Genomic DNA, 24401 nt, shown 5'->3' with positions numbered 1-24401 from the left:
TGTCGGTAATGATGTTAACACCTGTTACTGTATGCCGGGCATGGTTAGAAACATCGCTTCTCTTATCCGTTACCCTCCTAACACCCCAATAATATGCTATGATCCCCGTTTTCCAACTAAGACAGGTGCAAGTGTGAAAGCTAGTTCTCACAGTCATGTAACCAGCAAGGGGATCTGTCGCATTCTAAAGTCCATGTTCTTTTCCCCTTCCTGCGTGACCACACACTCCTGAACAGTCCCTTATTTTGCAGATTTCCCTGTATTTTCTATTTAAAACGTTTGATCACAGAAATACAAGAGCAGCAATTGGTATCTAATATACCACTGAAAATAGCTTTGCAAAACTGGGAAGGAGCAACTGAGACATTTGGGCCTGATGATGTATTATTGTGAAATATCATTATAAAGATGGCTTTTTTTTTTTTTTGAGAGAGAGAGAGAGAGTGAACAGAGGGTAGAGGGGCAGAGGTAGAGAATCTTAGGCAGGTTCTTTGACCAGTGGGTAATCTGACATGGAGCTTGATCTCACAATCCTGAGATCATGATCTGAGCTGAGACCAAGAGTTGGGCACTTAACTGACTGAGCCCCCCAGGTGCCCCAAAGGTAGCCTTTTAATTTATGAATTTCATTATATATTTTTGACTGTGAAGTACAACTAGAAAAAATGTTTTAAAAGTATGAACTAGATTGACTTCATATGTAGCCTGCTACCGTTGTAATAGCATGACTTGTGGCGTGTTCCTACAGGTTTTCCTAGACAGAGACCTCACCAAGCAATCCAGTATTAATTTGGTGGATTTAGCAGGAAGTGAAAGGCAGAAATCTTCAGGATCTGAAGGAGACAGACTGAAGGAAGGATCACGAGTTAACTTAAGTTTAACCAATTTAGGAAATGTTATCAGGTAAATAATTGGTGCACGGGTATTTACTTCTGCCATAAAAATGACCTCAGAAATAAAAAAAAATTCAGATTAATCATAGCCCTCGGTTCATGACCCACTGTTGTCATTGGCTTATACCTGGTCCTCCTATATATTTTATTTTAAACTTATTGCCTTTTAATAAAACTAAAAACACCAGTAAAGTCACCACCCTGCCCAAGAAATAGTTGGTATTTCTCTGCTATGCTCCCCTTGGAGGTAGCCGCCATCTTGAATTTTGCTAATCCCCTCTCTGTCCCTTTCTTCTTTCACCCTTTCTTATCACTTGTGAATATTATTAGGTAGTGGCACTCATTTTTGAAATGTACAAAAAGGGTAAAATATCATACTGTCTTTTGGATCTTTTTCTAAGTGATCAAAGTATAAATTATGTGAAGTACACAAATCTTAACTGTTCAGCTCAGTGAATTTTTTAATGTATATATCTATGTAATTACCACCCAGCCCAAGATATAGAACATTTCCCAAACCCAGAAAGCTCCCTCGTACCCTCCTCCCAGCTTTTACTCCCACCAAAAGAAACTGACCTTGGCCACTAAAAATTGGTTTTGCCTAACCATATTGATTTTCATCTAAATGTGACCATTTATAAGAGGTCACTGTCTTTTGCATCTGCTTTATTCACTAAGGACTGTGTCTATGAGACTTAGCCATGTTTCTCATGCAGTGTATTAGCCCTTTTTCATTGCTATGTTGGATTCCATTGTAGAAAATATACCACAGTTCATTTATCCATTCTCCTATTGATGGACATTTCATTTGTACCCAGGTTTTGACAATTATGAAGAACATTGCTATGAACATTCTTGTACATATGCTTTGGGGAAAACAATTTTTCATTCCCCTCAAGGATACACCTCAGAACGTTATTAACAATACGTATCCATGTTATGTGTGGCTTTGGTTAAATTGCCTTTTGTTCTGTCACTAAACATTGTGTCTATGAGACTGCCTGTTGAAGTAGAAGTTGTTTCTTCTTTTTCATTGTGATGTAGGGCTCCCTTGTGGGAACATGCCGCAATTTCTTCATTTGTTCTCCCGTCAGTTGGCATTTTGATTGTTTCCAGGTTTGGGTTATTTGCTATTACAAATAGCGCTATTATGAACATTCTCGTACAAATCACTGGGTATCAATATACTAAAGTTTCTCTTGAGTAGAGACAAAGGACTGAAATTGTTGGATTATTTGTAAGGTGTGTGCGATAACTTTTTTTTTTTTTTTTTTTTTTTTTTTTGCAATACCTAACTTTTGACAGTGGGGACAAATTATTTTCCAAGTGTTTGGACCAATTTATACTTCCAGCCGCAATGTATAAAATATCTCATTGATCCACATCTTTTCTAAGGCTTAGTATTGTCACATTTCTTGATATTTACTAATTAAATGGTCTTACCATGGCCTTGACGTTCCTGGTTATTAGCAAGTTCGAGCATCATTCGATACGTTTACTGGCAATATGTCTCCTCTCAAAATACCTGTTCTGTCTTGCCTGTTAGTCTATTCAGTGACTGTCTTTTTATTGATTTTTAGGTGTTCTTTACATATTTTGTATTACTCTTTTCTCAGGTATATAATAAATATCTTTTCCCAGCAGCTAGCTTGTCTTTTCACTTTAAGGTGTCTATTGATGAGCAGAAATCATGGTGATGGTTTTTGTTTTGCATTTCTTGTGTCTTGTTTAAGAAAAGTAGAGTCCAAAAGCTATCTCCCTACATTTCACTTAATCTCCTATCCATCTGGAGTTGACTTCTGTGCGTAACGTAAGGTAGACATCTTTTTCATTATTTTTTCCTTACAGATTACCAATTTTTCCAGTTACACTTGTTGAATAGTCCCTCCTCTCCCCAGTGGATTTTCTGTGCTACTTCTATCATAGACCAAAAGTCAATATATTTTATTTGACTTTTTAATCTGTTCAACTGGTCAAAGCCTAAACATTAATAAATGCTTTATCCTCTTCCTGAATAATACAAAGATCTCCATCCTACATTTGTGATTGCTCATATGTATTTTAATTCTATTCTTCTTTAACCCCAAAAGACATTATTATTTCTATTTTACACAGTGTTCATTTTTTAAGTTATTCACTCCTTCTTAAACCTCAAAGCTGCTAAGATCGTTTTCCTCCTGGTGGAAGGATATTCTGTAGAATTTCCTTCAGTGATCACCTGCTGATGGCAAATTCTGTTTTTGTTTGGTTGAAATGTCTTTATTTCACCCCAGGCTTGAAAGGTAATTTTGCTGGGTATATAATTCCAGGTGTGCAGGATTTTTTTTTCAGCTCATTAAGTTTATAGCCTGCTGTTTTCTGCTGGTCGTCTAATTGCTATTTCCTTGAAGACTATCTATCTTTCCCCCTAGCTGCTTTTAAGCTCTTCTGTTTCGATGTTCTCCAATTTCATTATGTTGCATTGGAGTGTGAATTTATTTATTCTGCTTGGAATTCCCTGGCTGCTATAGCTCCGTAGATTAGTGATTTTCATCAGGACTGGAAAGTTCTCAGCCATTACTTCTTGCATACTGTCTGTGCCCATTTATTTTCTCTCTTCTCTTCTGGAACTTCAACTAGACCATTTAAATCTTCTCACACTGTGCTCCATGATTTTTAACCTTCCTCGCTTGTTTCCCATCCCAATCTGGCTCATCTCTTTTGAGCTATCTAGTTCACCAATTCCAGTTATAGTAGTGTCTAACTTGCTGTTACACCTGCCCGTTGTATCTTTCATTTTAATGACTGTATTTCTTTCCTTCTAGAAGATCATTTTGTTTCTTTTCCAAGTCTGCTAGATTCACTCCATAAATTCCTTGTCACTGTGATTATAACTTCCCATCGATGGGATTGCCTCCCTCCTCCTCCCCGCTCCTCAGTGACAACACTGCTATGTCTGCCGTCCCCAGGAGTGGGGTGGAGATTGGCACATTTGCTCATTCACACTTTCTCTGGTGCCTTGTCCTAACTTCGTGGGCTCTTCTGAAGGCGGTATGAGAGAAAAGCCTTGAGAACTGAAACCCGCTCCCCATTCTGGCCTTCACCCCGCCAGCTGGCCGCCCTCTTCCACAGACTGAAACTCTTCCTTATACACAGATTTAGAATAGTCTTCAGGCTCTTCCGGTTTTCCTCACAAGGTTTAGCGTGTGTTCCTCAGCTCTGGGCTTCCCTCTGTCTGTCATGGTCCCTCTGTCAGGGTTGAGCTCAGGGAGCAGCGGCCCAGGTGGTCAGCTGCGGCCTCCTCGTACAGAGGGCGTCTCGACTAGCAGGTTTTACTTGGAGTCATGTCTCAGGCTTAGGGGGTCCAAGGGGGGATAGGACGGGTGCTTCTGACTTATTCCCAGGGAGGCAGATTTCTTCTTGACATATATTTTTTTAACCGGTTGTTTCGTGTTTTCTTTCTCATTCAGCGCTCTGGCTGATGCGGCCACGGGGAGGAGAGTGCTGCACGTTCCCTACAGAGATTCTGTTCTGACCAAACTGCTCCAGCCAGCTCTGGGCGGCAACAGCAGAACTACTTTGGTAAGGTGGCTCTTACAGCCTGGGAGACCGACGTAGCTGTTGCGGTCATTGTCACAATTATGCTCCGTGTGCCGTGCTGTCACACTTGGCATTTACGTAGCACACTCCCGCCTAGCCCCTGACTCCTGGAACTCTTCCTACTACGATGTTCAGATATTGCTCCTTTTTGTTTTCTATGTTTTCTTTTCTATAGTTTTCAGGTTCTCTACACAGAACATTACTATTATTATCAGAAAAAAAATACGATTTCTCAAATCACACTGATAAGGTCATACTATTCCAACTTAGGGGTCATGTCAGGGCCAGACTGGAAATCAGTTCGACCACGTGTGAGACACAAGGCAGGAGTTTAACCTGGAGAGGAACCGAACCGTGGCATCTAAGCAGAGACCCCAGAGTCTTACTACTGAATGTTTGCCAAGTGGGTACAGTGCAGAGTGGGTTAAAAACGGGAGTCTCTGCTCTTTGGCTTCAGGTGTGGGAAGGAACCAAGCCGGGCAAGCTCTGCCTGCCTCCTGCCTGCCGTCCGGGTCGGGAGACAAATGCTCAAGCCCAGCCCGTTCCGTGCACGCTCTCCCAAATCCACAGCCAAAGACATCCTTGTTTTCTATCATTGAGTCCTGCCTAAGCATTTAAAATTATTTCAAAGTTTTTCTGGTGGTCTGTCTGCCCATGGGAACAACCCTCAAGAACCTGGAATTTAAAAAGGGCCCATAAGACGCTCAGAATGTTCTACTACAAAGTCAAGTCTAACGGGTGTGCAGGCTGAGGCCCTGACACCTTAACAGAGAAAGATGTGGTGGGGGGGTCACTCAAAAGAGCACCTGCAAAGCCAACATCCAAGTGCTGGGTCCACTGTGGCTCCCATCCCATTTCCGGCACAATTCTCCTAACACCTGCTTTGCTCTCTTTCTAATGCGGGTCGGCTGAGACTCTTCCCTTGGAAGTGTTGCTGTGTGTGTTGTGAACTGGTGTCATGTGTCTGGGGTGTGTGTGTCGTGCACCTGAGGCGTGTGTGAGCTGTGTGTGGCGGGGGGGCGGGTAGAGGTGGGGTATAAGCGTGTGTCACATGCGTGTTCCGAGCTGTGAAGTCTGCACGCTACCGTGAATTACAAGCTGTTCTGTGAACGCCAGCCAGACGAGATCTACAACCACGCAGCCCTCTCAAATCGCACGAGCTGAAGGGGCCGTGTTTTACAGATAGCAGCCATAAGCCCCGCTGACATCTGCTATGAAGAAACTTTGTCCACGTTAAGATATGCCGAAAGGTACGGGTGTGGATATTTACTACCCCTAGTGGCTTTCGGTTCCAGATCTGTCCCATTCTTCCAGTACCCCTTCTACGATGGGTTGGCAGCTGGGGAAGAGGCCCGGGCGGGGGTCAGGACAGAACGCTTCCTGGGGACCCGGGGCCCTTCTGAGCCTGTCACTTGGTCACTGTAGCTTGGCATGGGAGAGGCACCGGGGGCTGAACGGATGGGGGAGGGCTGATGCCAGTCCTGATGCGACTGGCATCGGTCTCCCTGTATTTTCCTGCCAAATAGCCTGGCTGTTCACACATTTCTCCCCTTGTCACATGGCCCACGGGGAGCGTGGCACGGCAGGCAGGGGACTTTTAAGCTAATGATGTTCGAGGTGACTCCCCCTGTTGGCACCCGCTCTCCAGCTCCATAGCTTCCCCTGGGCTCAGTCTCATTTCTCCAGGCCCCATGCATACGGATTACACTCTTCGGGGGTAGGCCTGGCGGTCATCGGTATCTCTTCCCAGGGAGGGGTCATCATCGCCAGGTTCCCTCTGTCCAGCGGGGCTGGGAAGCCAGTCCACACACTTAGCCCAGCCAGGGGGCTGCAGCCTAGACAGATTCCTGCTTCTCTGGACCCTTTTAAGAAAGATGAGGGTACAGGGCAAGGAAGCCTCCAAGCAGGTAGAAGCCACACGCTCGTCCCCCTTCCCTTTCACGTGGCAGACACAGAAGTCACCACCGAGACCCGCCTGTTGGGTTCAGACGGGACCTTGGGATTCTGGGCCTCCCCATCGCTCAGGTGCACCCCGTATCGAGGGAGGTGATTTCTCATCAGAGCCGGGGTGGAGAACACAGGCGATCAGGCATGAGCCACGCCAGACACGTGGCAGGTGCTCAATACCATAGCTGTTACTGAGTTACCAAGTCGTGGCCACTCGTCGGGGTCTTCCCTGGGCCCCGGGTCAGGGAGGGAGCCTTGCATTTCAGGGACGCATACGAGTGTCCTCCTGCCCCGGGCAGCCTCAAGACCGTGTTACACCATTAGACATTTCTTTCTGCATCAGCACGGCACGCTCAGATCTTTGGGTCAGTTCTGTCTCTCTGATTATCAGATGCAAATCTGTTGCCAGCAGATTTCATGTGAGAGACTATGTGATGCCGAGGAAGGGGAAGCAGCAGCTCAAAGTCCCGGGCTCTGAGCCCGGATCTGCCACGGGCTGTGGGACTTGGGGGCCCAGCCCTGGAGACCCTCTCTCCTTCAGGGAAAGGAGTAAGGTGGCCATCTCGAATTTCAGACGCAGAGCACATCAGGAACGCGTTAGCGTAAGTAGGTCCCAGGCAATACGCTGGAGCCCGCGAAAGAGTCAGCCCTCAGGACCCCCACTCGCCTGGGGCACGTGCAAGGCCACGTGGACAGCCCCCGGGGTTGAGTTAGGACAGTTGCAGCCGCCCTGACTGCGTAGACTCTCCCACTAGTGAAGTCAGCCCAATCAGCCAAGTGCATTCAGGGCCCAGGACACTTCAGGGCCCAGCTGAGGGCCCGGTCGAGCTGCTCATGTTTACCTGAGCCGTGCACATAAGGTTGGAAGGCTGTAAGGCTCCTGCTTGGCCAGTTTCTGGCCCGTGCTCGGCAGAGGGGCCCCAGGCCTGAGTGTGTGTTCCTCTTTGCACGTGGAAGGGCTAAAAAGATCCAGAACAAAGCCGTGGTCAACACCTCGACGCTGATGAGAGAGTCAGAGGCAGAGAACAACAAAGCACGGCTCTCATGTGGAAATTCCAGGATGGCAGGTAAACGGAGTCAGGAGTCAGTGCCCCGGTCCAGGCCAGCAGCAAGAAGGCTGGGCGTGGGATGGAGGGAGGGACTGGCTGCAGGCTCAGCATGGGGCTTGGTGGGTGAACACCTGCTTGGAATCCCTGGAGCCCTAGCCCAGGCCAGGGCAGCCTCTGGGCACGTTTCGGCCCTGGCCTCAGGGAAACCCACTCTATTTTGAGGTAAACGCAGATTTGCATGCCGTTGTGAGAAATAATGGCCCTGCCCTTTCTGGACGGTCATTTCAGTCTCATTTTTATTGCCATTTTTATTCTGAAGCCACGGTTTCTACCGAGACTACTCTTTCCTTCCCAGAATTGCACGGCGGCCATCCGATGTTTATTCTACTGATGGCCTCATGCAGTTCAATGATGTTGGAGTCCTCAGAAACCTTAGCAGCAGCACCCCGACCGGCACCATTAATCCCTGGGGGCAGAAGTGATTGCAGCGCGCCCAGCTGGTTATTGGTTACCCTGCTCCTTGCCCTTGACATTGCACACCTGTTGCTGAGAATGCCTCCCCCTTCCAGAGCGGCCGGGCTGCCTGCTGGCAGAACAGGGGCCCGGGCTGCAGACGGGCCAGCCGACCTGGGCTTGCCAGCTGGAGCAGGCGCGGGAGGAGTGGCAGAAGCGGTACCGGGCCATCGCCCAGGTGAGCCCCACTGCCGCCCCACTGCCTCCCCTGCAGATTGCTGTCCCTGGTGGGAGCCTCACCGCCTTCCCAAGCATACACGGCCGCCTGGGCTGTGGCCAGGTGGATGATAGGGGTGGCTCCTATTTTCAGTGAACATGTCGTATGGGAGATGTGACAATGACTTACTTTCATGCTATCGGCAGGGATGAGAGGGAAGGAAGCCAAAAGGCTTGATGAGCGAGGCCAAGGGTAGTTTCAAGGTCATCAATAATTACAGTTCGGGGAGAATGTGAGGACTACAAACTGTGTTCTGGGAGCCTTATGGTGCCCCGGAAGCCTAGCGCCCACCCTGGCATTCGCCACTGGTATCAGATCCTAAGTGGGCTGCGATGTGAATTTCGGTTGTGGCTCAGGGAGATGCCCTCTTGGTCCCCCAGCCACAGCACACTCCCACCGTGACCTGGCCCCCCAAAGCCACAGGCTCCGCAAAACCCCAAGTCCGGGGCCAGATTCGGAGCATAGCTCCAGGAAGCCAGGCTGAGTTAGGGCCCAAGGATTCTAGAGGCGTGGACAGTAACAACGGAAAAGGTTCTTACCCTCCTTACTCTCTATCAGAATTTCGAGACTTAAAAGCTTTCCTTGTGCCTGCCCCAGTCCTGGCCTATCGATCCTCTAGAGGTCCGAAGCCAGTCCGTACTGGACTCAGGGAGGAAACGCGTTCAGGTGACCGGGAGAGAGTCCTACGGCGTGTCACATTTTGTCATCAACGTCTGATGACCAGTGAGCTCGCCAGCAGGACGGGGGGAGCATGAGATGTAGGGGAGCAGACTTAGCGGAGGCCCAGGGAAGGATGAGGCAGGTGAGGCAGCCGCCTGGGGCATCAGGATGGCTGGGGGTGCAGGGGCAAGGGAGTCAGGGAGGAAGGGGCCGATCGATGCAGGGCAGCCGGGAAGGGGGAACAGCGTTGGAGAGTGGCTATGCTTTGTCCAGATGAACTCAGGCCCCCGAAGGCTGACCTGCCGAGGGTCTCACCCCTGCTCTGTCTAGCCAGCAGCCCCACCGGGCCTTCCTCAACTGGATTTGCTTTACGGGGTGATTTGACAGGATGCATAGACAAATGGCTTTGGTCTGAAGTGGATGGGACAGGAATGCTGCTCTCCCCTGAGCGTGCGAGCCCTAGGCCCTCTCCGTGTCTCCTCCAGGAGCGGCAGATGACGGAGACCTTCCCTCACCTTCTCAACGTCAATGAGGACCCGCAGCTCACGGGTGTTCTCAAGTACTTCATTCAGACTGGTACTCACCCCTCCTGACTCACTCTGCACCTGCCCCTGCTTCTTGCTTCACGAGCATGTGTCTGTTTCTTTGGAATCTCTCTTTTTGTGGTAAATATATGTAACACAGAGTTCACCGTGCTGAGTATTTTTAAGTATACAGTTCAGGGTCATTAGTGCCTTCACAGGGCTGGGCAACCATCACCCCGATCCATTTACAGAACCTTCCCTCTTCCCAAACTGAACCTCTGTCCCCATTCACCGACTCCCCGCGCCCCTTCCCCAGCCCCTGCCAGTATCAGATTATAACTGGGCTGCACTTATGACTATTCTAGGGACCCCGGCTATTCTAGGCACCCATATCATTGGAATCATACAATATCTGTCCTTTTGTGACCAGCATGTTTCACTCAGCATAATGTCGTCGACGTTCATTTCTGTTATAGCAGGTGTCAGATCGCCTTCCTTCCTTTTTAAGGCTGAATAATATTCCATTATATGTGTATGCCACATTTTTTTTTTTTTTAAATCTATTCAGACTTTGGAAAATGGCCTCGGTATTGTAGTAACATTTGGCTTTCCGCACCCTGGCCTTATGCGCAGCCCAGGACAAGAGAGGGTTCATGCGGATGGAAGTGGGGGCAGCCCCCCAGGAGGTCCAGCGCGAGGCTCTGGGCCCTGCCCGGGGCTCAGCGACAGGACAGAAACAGCTTCACAGACCAGGACCTTCCCCGCGGCCAGCCTTCAGCACATCTCCCAAGGCCCAGACTCAACAGTTTCTTCCTCCAGGATTCCCACCAATAAGGTGGAAATTGAAAAAAGTTAGGAATCCCACCAAAAAAGGGCAGAAGATGAAATAATTATCCCTTAGGCAGGGTGGTGTCCAAGGACTTATGACTGAAAATCCTAGCGGCAAAAATCCCCTCACACGATCCTCTTGGAGACGAAATAGCACCGCCCAAGCATGAGACACGTTCCCTGGTCAAGGTCAAATCCTGACAAACTGAAGAGCAATTATCCTAATTCTTTTCAAGGTTCATGTGACGCTGGTCGCGCCGCTTCAAATGCCATCCTTCTTCAAGGTTTGGGGTAAGTCTACACGAACCATCTTTGTCCAGCAGGCGAGAGCTGTGACCCGTTAGCCCATGGGAGAGTCTCAATGTCTGTCTGGTCGTCGCCAGGCCAGGCCACAAAGCCTGCTGGACAACCGCGAACAAGAAAGTACCAGATTTCTCACCGAAACCCCTCCGCTGTGCTCACCTTGTCTCCTAGGCTCCAATGTGGGGAGAAAGGGGAAGGCCAGTATGAGAATTCTGCACAAGGGGACATAAGTAGACGAGGCCAGAGAGTGAGAAGAGAGCCCGCCACAAGTGGCCCACGTCTTTCGTGGTCTTAACCACCAAAGCAACAACATTCTCACATCTCTGTGCTCAGAGCCTTCCCTCACCAACTGGACTAAGAGGAAGCCCAACCTTTGAGGTGATCTCCTCTACAAAGGGAGGCCCCTCAGAAGCCTATGGCGGTCCCCATGAACTTGCAGCTGTCCCGTACCCCTGTGGCCTGCCCACAGATTTCCAGCTCACAGAGGCCTGACTGACCCCTCCCCCTGACATACCTCAGCCCTCCTGAGCCAAAGCACAGGGAGAGGAGAGGAGGGGGCCTGTGCTGACCCTGCCCCACCGGCCCCTAGGTCCCCTTCTCCTGACTCGTCCTGGAGACCCCCCTCCTCGCCCTTTCCAGACCATTCCCTGTGGGGACCCTACACAGGTGTATAAATGGCTGAACTCCAGATGAGCTGAGCTTAAAACCTTTCCCACAGCATCCCTGGGCCCCAAGCAAAATAAGTGATATGGATGGACATGTGTCTTAACACCTAGAACATTCCATGACAGCCAAGGAGTCTAGGAACATTCTAGAACAGTTAAGAAGCTGAGTCATTCAGGGCACACAGATAATGTCTAGGGGGCAGGCAATCTGAACCTCTGACATCGATCCCCAAATCATTAGCATATAAAGTCTGGATTTGTATAATAAGACCCAGAAATGGATCTCAGCTTCTCTGTGGTATGCACATTTATTATCAATGATTATTAGCTGCCTGCCCCAGCATCCCTTTGGAAACATCTTTGCTTTCTTTTCATGTCCCCCCCACCCCACCCAATCCTGCTGGCCTGTGAGTTCTTGAGGACTCTAGCCATGACCCTGCCTATCCGGGCTCCTTGTGGCTCTTGGCCCTTGGCCCGTGTTGGTTCTGTTGGTCAAAGAATTGCTTTGTTGTCCTTCTGCACCTGCTTCTCTGCCTCCAGCCCCAGGAGCCACAGCACGAAGCAGCCCCAGACTGCTTCCTGGCACCGGGGGGTCGCTAGAGGTCTTACTGAAGCAGGAAAGAGGGCAAATCACCAGAACTGTTAGCTAAAGTCATTATTGTGGCTTCTTAGACAAACTCCTGTCTTTTTAGAATTTCAGATAAGCACGCTTCCTTCACCAATCTGGATGGGAAAGTGACGGTCACGCCACACGGCAAATGCAAAGTTGTCGTTAATGGGGTGCCCATCATGAGCAAGACGAAGCTGCAGCACCTGGTAACCTTTCCTGCCTGGTCCCAGAATTCCCTAAGTCCTACCCGAGAGCTGGGGCGGGGGGGGGGGGGTCCTCGACAGGTGCCCCTGGCTCTGCGCTGTGGCCAGGGATAGGCACCAACCACCCAGTGTCCTTCTGCTATGGTGTCACGAGGGACGCGGCCACAGCCTGGAGTTGGGAGATCTGATATTAGCTTGCTGTGTGTTCTTGGGCAAGTCACTTCACTTCTCTGGACTTCATTTATAAAACAGAGAGGAGTGAACTAGAAGTTCACCAAGACCCTTTCCAGCTCTAATGTTTTATGGTATCTTAGACTTCTTAAAAAACCTGCCACGTGGAGGGAGGGACAGCAGCACCTCGGAGACACCGGGCTCCCCATTTCCTCCCGACACCCTGGCCTGAGTCCCCGGCACCACAGGGGCCCTCTGCAGCCTCCCTGTGGCCCAATCCCCTCTTCAACCCATCCCCACACCGTAGCCACAGAGAGTCCTCTAGACAAGCTATTGGATTAGACCCTGCGCTGCTGGAAATCCTCAGTGACCACCCTTCTAGGACACCTGGGTGAGCCGCCCCATCTCTCCGCCTCCTCCAGCCTCACTGCTCTGCACAAAGGTCACACTGACCTTCTCTTGATTGTTCAGAACATTCCAGGCTCTGTTTGGCAGCAGCCTCCTCGGCCGTGGTGAAACTTACCACCCCTGATGTCTTAGCTTCAATGGTGCACCTCAGGAGAGGACCGCTCTGATCCCTGGTGCAGACTAGCCCCCTTGCCCTTCTGCAGAAGCATCCCCTTTTATTCCAGCGTCTCTCTCAGGCTATTATACTGTTTGCCCATAAAGTCCTAGAGGGGAGGGCCCAGGTCTGTTTGGTCCCCACTGGGATCCCTGAGGTGGAGCTTGGTGTGGGATACAGAAGAAGTAAATGAAAGTATGCATACAAGAGCAAGATACCAACCTCTTCCTCCCCGTTCATGGGTCTCTTCCCTGTCTGGGGAAATCGTGAAGGGCTTATGAGTTAACAGCCAGACTGCGCGTGGGGCCTTGGCCTCCCCTGGGGCCAGGCTGATCCCATACCTCTGGTCTCCATCCTTCCCCTGAGCCACGTGTCTCCTCCCCAGGACCGCATTATCTTGGGATCCAACAGCGCCTACCTCTACGTTGGGTTTCCTTCAGAGCGAGGAAGTGAAGATTTGAACAGGCTGGACTATGACTTTTTCCAGCTGGAGAGAGCGGCTGTGGAGGGAGTGAGTGTGGACAAGCTCGGTGAGCAGCCCCGGGTCCCGCCTTCCCAGCATTTTCGACACGCTGATCTGAGAGCAACAGCTGTGTGCTCTCCTGCCTTCCTTAAGAAAACAAGCTTTTACTGTTTCAAAATGCAATGTTTGGAAAGTTAAAATAGGATTTCCATATAAAAGTAGAACGAAGGCATGTCAAGGATTTAATTCATTCAACTGTTTCTTTAACCAACAGAGAAGAGAAGAGAGTGCTATATCCAGCTGACCCTTGAAAAACATAGGTTTGAACTGCACAGGTCCACTTACACAAGGATTTTTTTTTTTTTTTTTTTTTTTAAGAAATACAGCATAGCTCTGTAAAGCTATTTTCTCTTCCTTAGGATCTTCTCTCTAGCGTGCTTTATTCTAAGAACACAGTATATAATACATAGAACAGACTAAATATGGTTCATCAGCTGCTTATTGGTGAGTCTTCCGGCCAACAATAGGCTATTAGTAGGTATGTTTTGGGGGAATCAAAAGTTAAGTGGATTTTTGACTCTAAGGTGGGTCGGGGCCCCAGTCAATAGTTTAGTGAGTAGACACCAGGACATCTGCTAGGGGATCAGAATCCCTACACAAGGCTCTGCAAGGACATTTAAAGGGCACTCATCCCTTTTGCCTCATTTCCACGTTCTGAAGGTTTTTCTCAACAACTTCCCCTGCACCCCACAGCCGCCATGGGGCTCTCAGACACAACTTCTGCTGTGTCGTGGCCTGTCACTTGTCCTCAGGGCCTGGACACACTCTGCCCTCCTTTCCCGGAGCCTCTCGCCACGGCAGGGAAGCATTGTGTGGGCAATTCTCAATTTTGAAGCAATTTCTTGAGACATACAGAAAAGTTTCAAGAATCATGCATAGGACTCTCATATACACTTGAGTTCCTGTGTCCATGTTTACTACACTTGCTTTATTATATATCTGCATACGTGTGTGTATATATGTAAATATATGTATATATAATCTTTAAATACATATACATATTTTTTCCTAATCATTTGAGAGTAAGTTGCAGTATGGACTTGATGCATATTTAACTAATTGTTCGTGTCAATAGTGTTCTTTATCACAACAAATTCAAGTCCAAACCCAAGTAAGGACCACATTCAGTTGTCACGTCTCTCTGGTCTCCTTACACCCGGTCAAACACCAGATCTCTGTCTTTCATGACCTTGACATTTTTAAAGAGTAAAAGGCCAGCTGTTTTATATAATGTCCCTTAATTTGTCTTTTTGGTGGCTGCCTGGTTTCTCCACTGTGAGATTATGAGTTCTATCTTTTTTTTTTTTTTTTTTTTAAAGATTTTATTTATTTATTCGACAGAGATAGAGACAGCCAGCGAGAGAGGGAACACAAGCAGGGGGAGTGGGAGAGGAAGAAGCAGGCCCACAGCAGAAGAGCCTGATGTGGGGCTCGATCCCAGATCGCCGGGATCACGCCCTGAGCCGAAGGCAGACGCTTAACCGCTGTACCACCCAGGCGCCCCATGAGTTCTATCTTTTAAATTAATAAATATTTCAGGAGGAGAGGCTTTGATATGTAGACACCCTACACCTCGTCATACTTTTATCCACCAGTTTTGTCATCCTTTGGTCATTCTTGCTTGGATTATGATGATGACTTTTTTCAAATGGTGAATCTCTAGCTCTATCCTTTCTTCTACATTTATTTGAAAAATGTCCACTGCAAGGAAGAAATAGTCTATTTGTTTATTCACTTATTCATGTCAATACGAACTCACAGAATCCAGTTTTACACAGTGGGCTTTAACCTCTTGCTTTCAGGGTTTGATGTGTGAACTGTCCTAGATACGGCCCAGAGCAGTCCTTTCAAGCTGACTTCTGTGTCTTTCTGCTATGTCCCCCTCGTTCTTTGAACACTAGCTTCCTTTCTGGCAGAAGGACACGTTCTAGGTGCATCTGCGGACTCTCAGTCCCAGCGCTGGAGTCGGGCACTCCTCCAAACATCCTGATTCCTTTCGGTCGAGAACGGCATCTCTAAATCCAGATCTGGGGCTAGGTGTGCAGGCCGCTGTACTGATAAATGGACACATCTCTGGGGTCAGATGCACAGCTCCCACGCACATACGGATAGCTTTGTCTGCATCCACAAAACCATAGTTCCTAGTGATAACCTCCAATTCTAGTTCAATGCCCCAGTGGTTAGTCTAGTTTTTCCTTGGCGGGGAAAACTTTTAATATAATATTTATATCCCATTTTTCTCTATCTGTCCTCTGGATTCCATCCCCCGGAGCAGAGGGAGACGGAGAAGCAGACTCCCCGCTGAGCAGGGAGCCCGACATAGGACTTGATCCCAGGATCCTGGGATCATGACCTGAACCGAAGCAGACACTTCGCCGACTGAGCCACCCAGGCGCAGCCCTACCCCAGCACCTTCTTAAGCATTTGTCCCTGCAGAGTGCCCTCCACTGCACCATCAAATGGTCTCTATGGGTCGTTCCCATCACACAAACACGGTCCACTATCTTCCATCATAAAAATAAACAAAGCCCTACCTTGACCCACATTCCCCTTTGGCTACTGCCATATTGCTTTTTGTTTCCTTCGAGAGAAAACTAATAAGCTATTCCCACTTTCTCATCTCCCAGGCACGCCCTGGCCTCCTCCGGGCTGGCCTCTGTCCCGACCATTCCTCGACACAGTGTACTCTGTGTTCTAGATCAGTAGGCACCCGTCCACACCCATCTCACTGAGGTCTTGGCGATATTTTACACCATTGAGTACTCTCTCCCATGTGGAATATTTTCCTCTTGGAACAATATGCTCTCTTGGTTTCCTTCCAAGCTGGTTCTCCCACACCCACGCATTGAGCCATGTTGAGCTTGGACCTTGGGGCTCTTCTCCAGATGGGTGCTCCCCCAGGTCCTCATCTGACCTCAGCGGTGCTCGGCGCCATCTTACGCAAACGAGCCTCAGCAACTCTGTTTCCTGCTACCTACTCGCTCTCTACTTGGTATCTTCATCCAGCTGCCTTCTCGATAGCTCTGCCTGCGTGTCCCACAGACGTCTCAATCACTCACTGCACCCTGTTTTCATAGCGAGGTTTTACCACTCGGTGAACTGCTCAAGCCCCAAACCTAAGCCTCCTCCCTTCTCTCACTTCACAAGCCGCTTCACCTTCCCTCCATCTGCTTGCGCCGCCTTTTCTGTGCAAGCCACTGATACTCTTGGGCTGAAAAATATCCGACTTCTCAGTGTAAGAATAAAATCCGCACTCCTTACCATGGCCTTGAAGGCCCTATATGATCCATCACGGCCTCGTCTCACACCACTCTCTCCTTACCTCACTTTGCAACTTACTGCTCTCCTTGCTGCTCCTGGAGCATGCACCAAACCCTGTTCTGCCTCAGGGCCTTTGCACTTCCTGCTTGTTCTTCTTTGCCTCTTCGACTCATTCTCAGCTTTCAATTCTCAGCTCAAATCTTACCTCGTCAGATAGATCTTCCCCTTTCTTGGTCTCATCTAGTTACTCTTATGTAACTATTTCTTTCCAAACGTTGATCACATTTAAAATTTTACTTATTGCTTTACTGGACTATTATCTATTTATCCACGTGAGAATATCAGCTCTAACCGGCATTTTTCTTTTGTTCATCCATTCACTTACCTCTTCCTTACTTTAGTAAGTGTTAGCTGAGCTCCTACTATGTGCTAGATTCAGTTCTACGCCCTGGGGACCCTGCTAATCTCCAGAGGGCCCTCGGGGAGTATCTGTTGCATGAAGGATGAAGGACACGACCCAAATCAGTCCCCACACAGAAGCTTAGTCATGCACGTGTGGGTGGCCAAGGGCCCAGATGCGGGCACCTCCCTGCTCTTTTCTGTTTGGGAACACTGCCATCCCAGAAGCATCATGCCCCAGGCATCAGGTCCCTCCCCAGGGGAGGGCAGACTGGGATGTGAGCTCCCCACTCACCTCCTAGCCCCACCCAGTGGCCTTCTGGTCTACAGCCCAATAGCTAGAGAGACCCAGTGCGAGCCTGGACGGATGGCTGCAGAGACCATGATGGACAGAGTCCAGACCCTGGCCTAGAGAAAATCCAGCCCTGGGTTTCTGAGTCTGAGATGTTTCTTCTGCTCTCAACCTGCCTTCCACCCCACCCCCCTCTCCCCAGCAACAAGCTGGGATTCCTCCAAGTCAAGAGCATTCAGAGCTCTGATACTGTCCTTCCTTAGCTCAGGGAGGCTGTAAAACACCTTCCCGCTCTCTCCCACAACCAGGCCCGGGGGGTGGGCGAGCTGGCACTGTACGGAGAGCTTCACACTGTGCTGGGCGCCCGGGTAGAGGAGAGGCTCAGACATGCCAGGGCCGACCCTTTCCTGGAGCACACAAGCTTGCCTGCACTTGCCCGCAAACCAGGGGTGGAGGGCACTGGGATACACCCACGTGAGTGCAAAACAGTCTCGCCCTTTTCCCTCCACCAGCGTTTTTTCCTCTGAATTTTAGCAAAATAAATGGATGTGAAATTCACCTCCTTACTCCCTTCCCACTGCAGTCCCTGACCCAAACAAACAAGGCTCTGCTGTACCAAGCCCCCATACCCCATTTACGTGCGCGCACCTGCTCCCCCAGCCCAGGGCTAGCGGCGCAACAAGGTGTAGCAAGCCCTAGACTGGGCATCTATGGAGACTGTGGGTCCCCAACAAGTCCGCCAGGGGACAGTTCTGGGGAGCCAGACCTCAGGGCCGCAGGGCTTGGTGCGAACCCACAGGCAGGAAATCCCTAAAGAGTTGAGAGGCCCTGACACAAGGCAGCCCAAGCCGGGTGTGTCAGGGGGACTGGCCGTCCCACCATCTCCATGACCCCCGGCTACAAGCCGCCCAAGGAAGAGAACGAAGAACAGGTTACTGCTGTGCCAGCTACAGCTTCAAGAGGAATCCCCAGACCTCCATCTAGCCAACCATGTTTTACGCTCCCCACCCTCCTGCTGGGACATCGTACAGTCACTTTGGTCAAGGACCCTGAGACCACGAATGGGAGCCAGAGGCAGGAAGCTTCCCGTCGTGACACTGCCGAGATTCATGGGTTGAGATGAATAGCTATTTAAGAGAAAGCCAGGTGGTGGTTTTTCTCCGCACTTTGTTTGCTTTTTAGATTTCATTTATTTGAGAGAGAGAGCGCACGCAGGCATGAGTGGGGAGAGGGGCAGAGGGAGAGGGAGGAACAGACTCCCCGCTGAGCAGGGAGCCTGATGCGGGACTCAATCTCAGGACCGGGGACCATGACCTGAGCAGAAGGCAGACGTCTAACCAACTGAGCCACCCAGGCGCCCCTGGTTTTTTGGAGTTTTTTTAAAATTACAAGCTTGCAATTTTTAAATGCAGACATTTGATGAACAATCGAACGAACCAATGAGTAAGCATGTGAATTCCCTCACGGCTGACAAGTGTCCAGAACTGTGGCCAGCGCTGTCTTCCTAGGGGCCATGGGCCGCGGGGACGGGAGCGCAGACCCCAGTGTGCTGGCCGTGTTCCAGGACTACGTCAAACTGATGCCACTGGTGGCGGAAGCGAATCAAATGGGTGAAGAGCTGGAGAAGGTAAGAGCTAGAAGGTGGTACAGCGTCAGGTCCAGGAAGGGCCCCGGAGAACAGGATCCATGGCCCGTCACGCCACTACCCCAGCTGGCTTCGTGGTATGGTCGGGGACACGGGGGCCTGGAGAGGTCAGGACCTGGGACCTCACCGTGAGCCAGTGACAGAACCCACATCAACACCCAGAACTCACCAGTCCCACCATTCCTTCCACGTCTGGCCACCGAGGCCGCCATGGACCCCAGAACCCCAGACCAATGCTTGTCTGCCAAACCAGCCCATCCCAGATTGCCCTCCAGAGGGGTTTCTCTGGGTCCAGCACCCCGAAGTCTTCTATGCCACAGAGCGGACCTGAGCGGGGGCTGCCCCCCCCCCCACCCCAGTGACACAGGATCCCAATCCTCAGGAAACTTGCAAGAGACTTACACACTTGGGGAGTGTCAGAGAACGGGAAAGACAGGGCAGGGATGGTGCGGGCTGATAAATGCGGGGTGACTTAGGGCAAAGTGTTTCTCTTACCAGGGACTCAGAATGGAATTGAAGGTGAAGAATTTAGCGTCTTCAGACTCCAGGGGCTACGATCTACAGAAAGAGGTCATGGTGAAGGTGACCCACCAAAGGACCCACGAGGTGAGGACACTTGCAGGGATGGGGTTTCTGAGGCGCTCTCCCAGGGACAGAGGTCAGTTCGACCCCTACGGCCTGTGGAGACCCAGTGAAGGGAAACTATGTGTTCCGAGTGTGAGCTGGGACTCGGGACAGAAGACCCCTCCTCTGTGTTTCCCTCCTGGGCCTCTCTCCCACACGGCACCAAGTCCTGGGATCGTCCCAACCACCAGCACTGAGTGCTTTCTATTTTTTTTCAATTTTTATTTATTTATTTGAGAGGGAAAGCATGAGAGAGAGAGAACAAGCAGGGGGAGTGGCAGGCAGAGGGAGACAGAGAAGCAGACTCCTTGCTGAGCAGGGAGCCCAACATGGGGCTCAATCCCAGGACCTTAGGATCATGACCTGAGCCGAAGGCAGACGCTTCAACGACTGAGCCACCCAGGCGCCCTATTTTTAACATGACTTGAAGGCTTGAGTCCCAGAAGGGAGCCTGAGAGTTTATCCGACTGATGGTTGGTGTCTGTGTGCGATTGAGACAGAGACGTGCCTGTCTGGAGCAATGAGAAAATCTGCATCCTGTTTAGATTCCAGAAAAGGTCAGGGTTGATCCATTCCCATGTTTGCCTTTGCTCACTGGCAGGACAGTCCCCTTCAGGTACCCAAGACCCCTTGCCTTTCCCTCTGCCCAACAGAAAAGACTGGGGTGCTCTTTTGTGTCCCTTACGTATTTTTGCCTTTGGAGCAACCCCCGGACCTCTGGCCCCAGCCCGACGTGCGCTCCTTAGCCCGAGATGAGCCCCAAATTCTCCAGGGACCTCTGGATGTGCTGCTGTCTCCCAAATCCACAGAGTTGGGGACTGTCCATCATTGGACGATCTGCTCTACCAAGCAACGAGCTGACCGTTCTCTGGGTTTCTCACTTCTGCTAACTCCCCCAAAGTTGTTGAGATCTTAAAATTGTGAAATGCGACAGGCACAGGGAAAAAAGCTATCAATGGATACGTCCACACTCACTGTCAGCTCAGGGGCCTGAGCGAGTGTTTCCTGCCAGGTGCTGGGGTCACAAGGTCACAGCCTGAGTTGAAGGGGTCCCCAGGCTGATAGGGCCCCGGGAGCACACCTGAGCCAGGCCAGTCTGGAGTCCGACCTTCCGAGACAGGTTCCTGTTCCTGTCTCTTCCTCCGACCAGCGCCACGGGGCCCTCCTCTGTATCTCCTGGGGTGAGGAGAGAGGGGAGATGGGTCCCTGTTCCCTCACGTCACTGTAGCAAAATCCCCCACTGCCTGGGAGGCTCGAGCAACAAACCTTTATTTCTCAGAGCTCTGGAAACCCAAGCTTATGGCGCGGGCAGATTTGCTATCTGGTGAGGGCCACCTTCTCGCTGGGTCCTTGTGTGGCGTCAGGGGCCTGGGAGGGTGCTGGGGTCCCCTTCGTAAGGGCGCTAACTCCATTCATGAGGGCTGCACCCTCACGAGCCGGTCACCTCCCACAGGCTCCGCTTCCCCATTGCCTCACGTCAGGGGTGCAGTTTCAACGTATGGATTTGGAGAGACCTAACATTCAGTTCAGAGCAGCAGGCTTGACGCTGGCTCACTGCACACCCCAGTGTGCTCTTGGGGGTCTCGGTGTGAGACTCCCACCCTGGACTTCTGCGAGGCCTTTGGAGCTGAAGCCTCGGTGTGTGTGTGATTGTGCTTTTGTTTTTGTGTTTTCTGGAAGGTGTCACGAGGACAGAGAAGCTTTGGTCATCCGATGTTCCACAGGCCTCTCTGGGGCCAGGCACACCCCCCAAGTTGGGCTTGGCAGTTCCCTGCTGTCTTGCAGACCTTGTTCTAAGGACATCTTTAATTTTTAAAAGCTGTATTTCATGTGATTCTGTGTTTCGTTGTTAGTGCTTATTATGGTTTAAGGTGATTTGAAAATACTTCATTCATCTTCTTCTATTTTTAGCAGAAGTTACCCTGAATCCCACAGGCTGCCCTGGTCAGAAATAGAAGGCAAGGTGGTGTTTTTACATCTTATGCTTAAGCGTGTCCTGGGGGAGAGCATCGGCTGGCTTCTGTAGAAACCCGATGGGCCCCCTTGTAAGGACTGATGATCTGGGTTCCCATGATCTTAGTTCTTTAGCCTAAATGCCTTGAAAAAGCCCACACTTGCTGGAACTTGCACTGTGCTCTGTCCCCAAGGTGCTTGTGGCGGCCACATTCGCAGGGACGCTTGGAGGACAGGGCTGTGCCCCGGTGTGCTCGAGGTAGACAAGAAAAGAAAGAAGTCTCTTCAGTGTCTGGAGGGTGTTCTTTTATTTTTTGAAGACATGTAACACTCAGAGAGAGAATGATGGATCTATTTCTTGTGTTGTTTTCAAGTTGTTCGGAGAAGGAGTTGCTCGGTTTACCTGGTCACCACTTCTGATATGACATTTATGGTCCAGAATGTTCCATCTCACTTGCAGGCCCCCACCCTCTGCAGCTCATGCTTCTGTCCTCGCTCTCGGCAGCCATGTCCTTCACTCAGGGAGGGGACAGACAGTGGCAGGCTCTCACGGGGGTGTGAGCTCACGTGATTATCACATTACAGTTCTGTGGCCTGGAGGCCCAGCCCAGGCTCCCTGCGTGAAAAGCAAGGAGCAGACAGAGCTATTTTGCTTTCTGGAGGCTCGAGGGGCAATCAGTTTCTTCACTTCTTCAATCTTCTAGAGGCCCCCCTTTTCCCAGGCTCATGGCCATCATGCTCCATTTCCCAAGTCAGCCATGTGGCATCTCCGTGACCCGGCTCCGCCCACCATCTCTCCAGTCGTGTCTTCTGCCACCTCCTTCCACATTTAAGGTCCGTGTGATTACACGGGGCTCACGTGGATAATGCAAGTGCGTCTCCCTAGTTTAAGGTCAGCCGATAAGCAAACTTGATTCCACCTGCAACTACTTCGCTTTGCCACATGAGATAACTTATGCACAGGTTCTAGAAACTGGGACTGGATTTCTCCGAGGGCCATTCTTCCATGTACCATGAGCCTCAAACCTCCATTTCTCTTGTTGTATAAACCCCTCATCATCTCCTCTGAGGTGTTAAGCTCCAGCAACGCAAGGAAGAGTGCTGAAGTGATGGGTCAGGAATGAATGTGGACGAAGTCTGATGAGAGGGTGCTGTGGTCCTGGTACCCCAAGCCCAGTCTATGTGAGGGAGCATGCTGGGAAAAACCAGGGGAACGACCCCCCAGCAGGTGAAGTCGGACACCGGTGACCCCCCTTTGTGTTTCCAGGTGTGGATCTGGTCAAAAGCCAAGTTTATCAATAGGAAATTCCTAATGGAGGAACTTTACCAGCGCTTTCTAGAGGGGGAAGACGTCCGTGTGGCTCAGGAAGATGACCCTTTCTGGGATCCCGTCGAGGTGGTCCACCTGGGCTCAGCTCACGTCTGGCTCCAGCCCCTTGCCTACTGCATGAAGCTCGAGGAGCAGGTGGAGTTCCTCAACTGCGACGGGCTGGAGGAGGCCATGCTGCACATCCACGTGGCGCCCTGCTCGCCGGCAGGACAGTGCGTGTCTCCTTGGTCTGCCAGTAGGAAGCTCTTCGCGTGCCTGAGTTCTCCTGCAGGAGGTGGTCAGCTTTCTGCCAAGAGGAGCTCATTCAGTCAGGATTTGGCCTCATCAAATTGGGTTTTTGCCATGGCGGCCAAATCGGCTGACCTGGAATGTTCCAGAGCCTGGTGAGGCTGCCCTAGAGCTGGAAACAGAAAGCTGGTTTTCCAGCTCATCCCTTCTCCAGCCTGGGTATAGGGTCTGGTCATTGTTTTGGTTTCTTTTCTCAAGGTAGAGACTGAGGTGCCTTTGTTCCCCAACCTGGCCTCATTCTGGGTGGTTATCCGGCCTTCTGTGGGGATGGGCTTTGCTTTAACTCTGCTGTGTGCCCTCTCCACCTCCTTCCGGGGAGCCTCCTCTGTTTCTCTCTTCAGGCCGTAGGCACTTCGGGCAGTTTTCACAAAAGCCCAAGTCTTAGCAAGCCTAAGCAAAGAGGTGGGTGGGCAGGCAGGGCCTCTGGTCTGGAGGCTCAGTCCCCTTGGGTACCCACAGCAGCCTTTTTGTCTTTCTGAAGAGGCAACAGGCTCAGGAAGGGGGCAAGAGGCCTGCAAGGTCTTGTGACCCAGGGACCAAGCTGACCATCGACTGTCTTTGTTGGGACTCTCTGAAACTTTCCTGTCGCTGGGCCACCTTGGGCTTCTGGGCTGCCGGGTGGTTGATCTCTTGTGGCAAGTTAATAAGGCAGCATTCTAGTTTCTAGACTTTGGTCTTTGGAGCTTGATGGAAGGTTGATGTGAGAGACGGCCCCTGTCGGAAAGCAGTCCAAATTGGTTTGCAACTTTGTGGGCCTGGGGTTGACTCTGGACTGTGAAAAGTTCATCAAGAAAAATGGCACTTTGAGAGGCTGCGTCTGGGTGGCCAGCAGGCTCTCCCTGGGTAGCAGCCTCTCTCTCCCACTGGGAGCCTAACTAGGTCTCCAGTGCTCGCTCATTTATTGCATGAAGTGGTTATATCGCTGTCTCCTCCTCGAGAAGCTTGTGAGCTCCTTGAATGTCTCTTGAATGAGCGAATTCCACAGCTGGTCACATCCCCTGTCTTTTCTTCAGAGAAGCTGGCCATCTCTTGAGAAGTCTCAATAATCCCCTTTGACAACACAATCCTAACTTGCTCGGGCCCCAGCTAACCTGTGGTCCATGTTCTCCTCCTGTGTTTGCAGAGCATGCGGTGAGGACGATGTGGTTATTGACCCTTCGGAGCTGCTGGGCAAGAGGATGGATTTCCAGATTGGCCTCGTGCGATGCCTCGGCATCAAGTGGCTCAAGGAAGGCGCAGAGCGGGGCATTCAGATGGGGTACCAGCCTGCCCCACGGAGCTGTGGGCACACACCACCCCCCTGTGGGCCCTGGTGGGAGGGAGGCTTTCCTCAAGTTTCAAAAATCAGTGTATGGTGAAATT

General features: G+C 50.7%; 1 protein-coding gene across 1 annotated transcript in view; it reads left to right on the top strand.

Annotated features, from left to right (window-relative positions):
* Positions 1–24401, top strand: part of LOC125283490 (kinesin-like protein KIF28) — a gene marked incomplete at its 5' end in the record, with an annotated part of 59814 nt that overhangs the window by 29130 nt on the left and 6283 nt on the right. Inside the window, 13 exons of the mRNA XM_057315752.1 lie at positions 749–903; positions 4343–4454; positions 5655–5722; positions 7377–7486; positions 8038–8159; positions 9344–9434; positions 10447–10501; positions 11871–11994; positions 13110–13254; positions 18708–18826; positions 19343–19450; positions 22689–22963; positions 24163–24297. Coding sequence (XP_057171735.1) covers positions 749–903; positions 4343–4454; positions 5655–5722; positions 7377–7486; positions 8038–8159; positions 9344–9434; positions 10447–10501; positions 11871–11994; positions 13110–13254; positions 18708–18826; positions 19343–19450; positions 22689–22963; positions 24163–24297 — 1619 coding nt within the window. The remainder of the gene's footprint in view (positions 1–748; positions 904–4342; positions 4455–5654; positions 5723–7376; positions 7487–8037; positions 8160–9343; positions 9435–10446; positions 10502–11870; positions 11995–13109; positions 13255–18707; positions 18827–19342; positions 19451–22688; positions 22964–24162; positions 24298–24401) is intronic.

Source organism: Ursus arctos, unplaced genomic scaffold (assembly GCF_023065955.2).
Source record: "Ursus arctos isolate Adak ecotype North America unplaced genomic scaffold, UrsArc2.0 scaffold_2, whole genome shotgun sequence".
NCBI lineage: Eukaryota > Metazoa > Chordata > Mammalia > Carnivora > Ursidae > Ursus > Ursus arctos.
The sequence above is the reverse complement of the archived record's forward strand: the minus strand, read 5'-3'. Positions and strand labels throughout refer to the sequence as shown.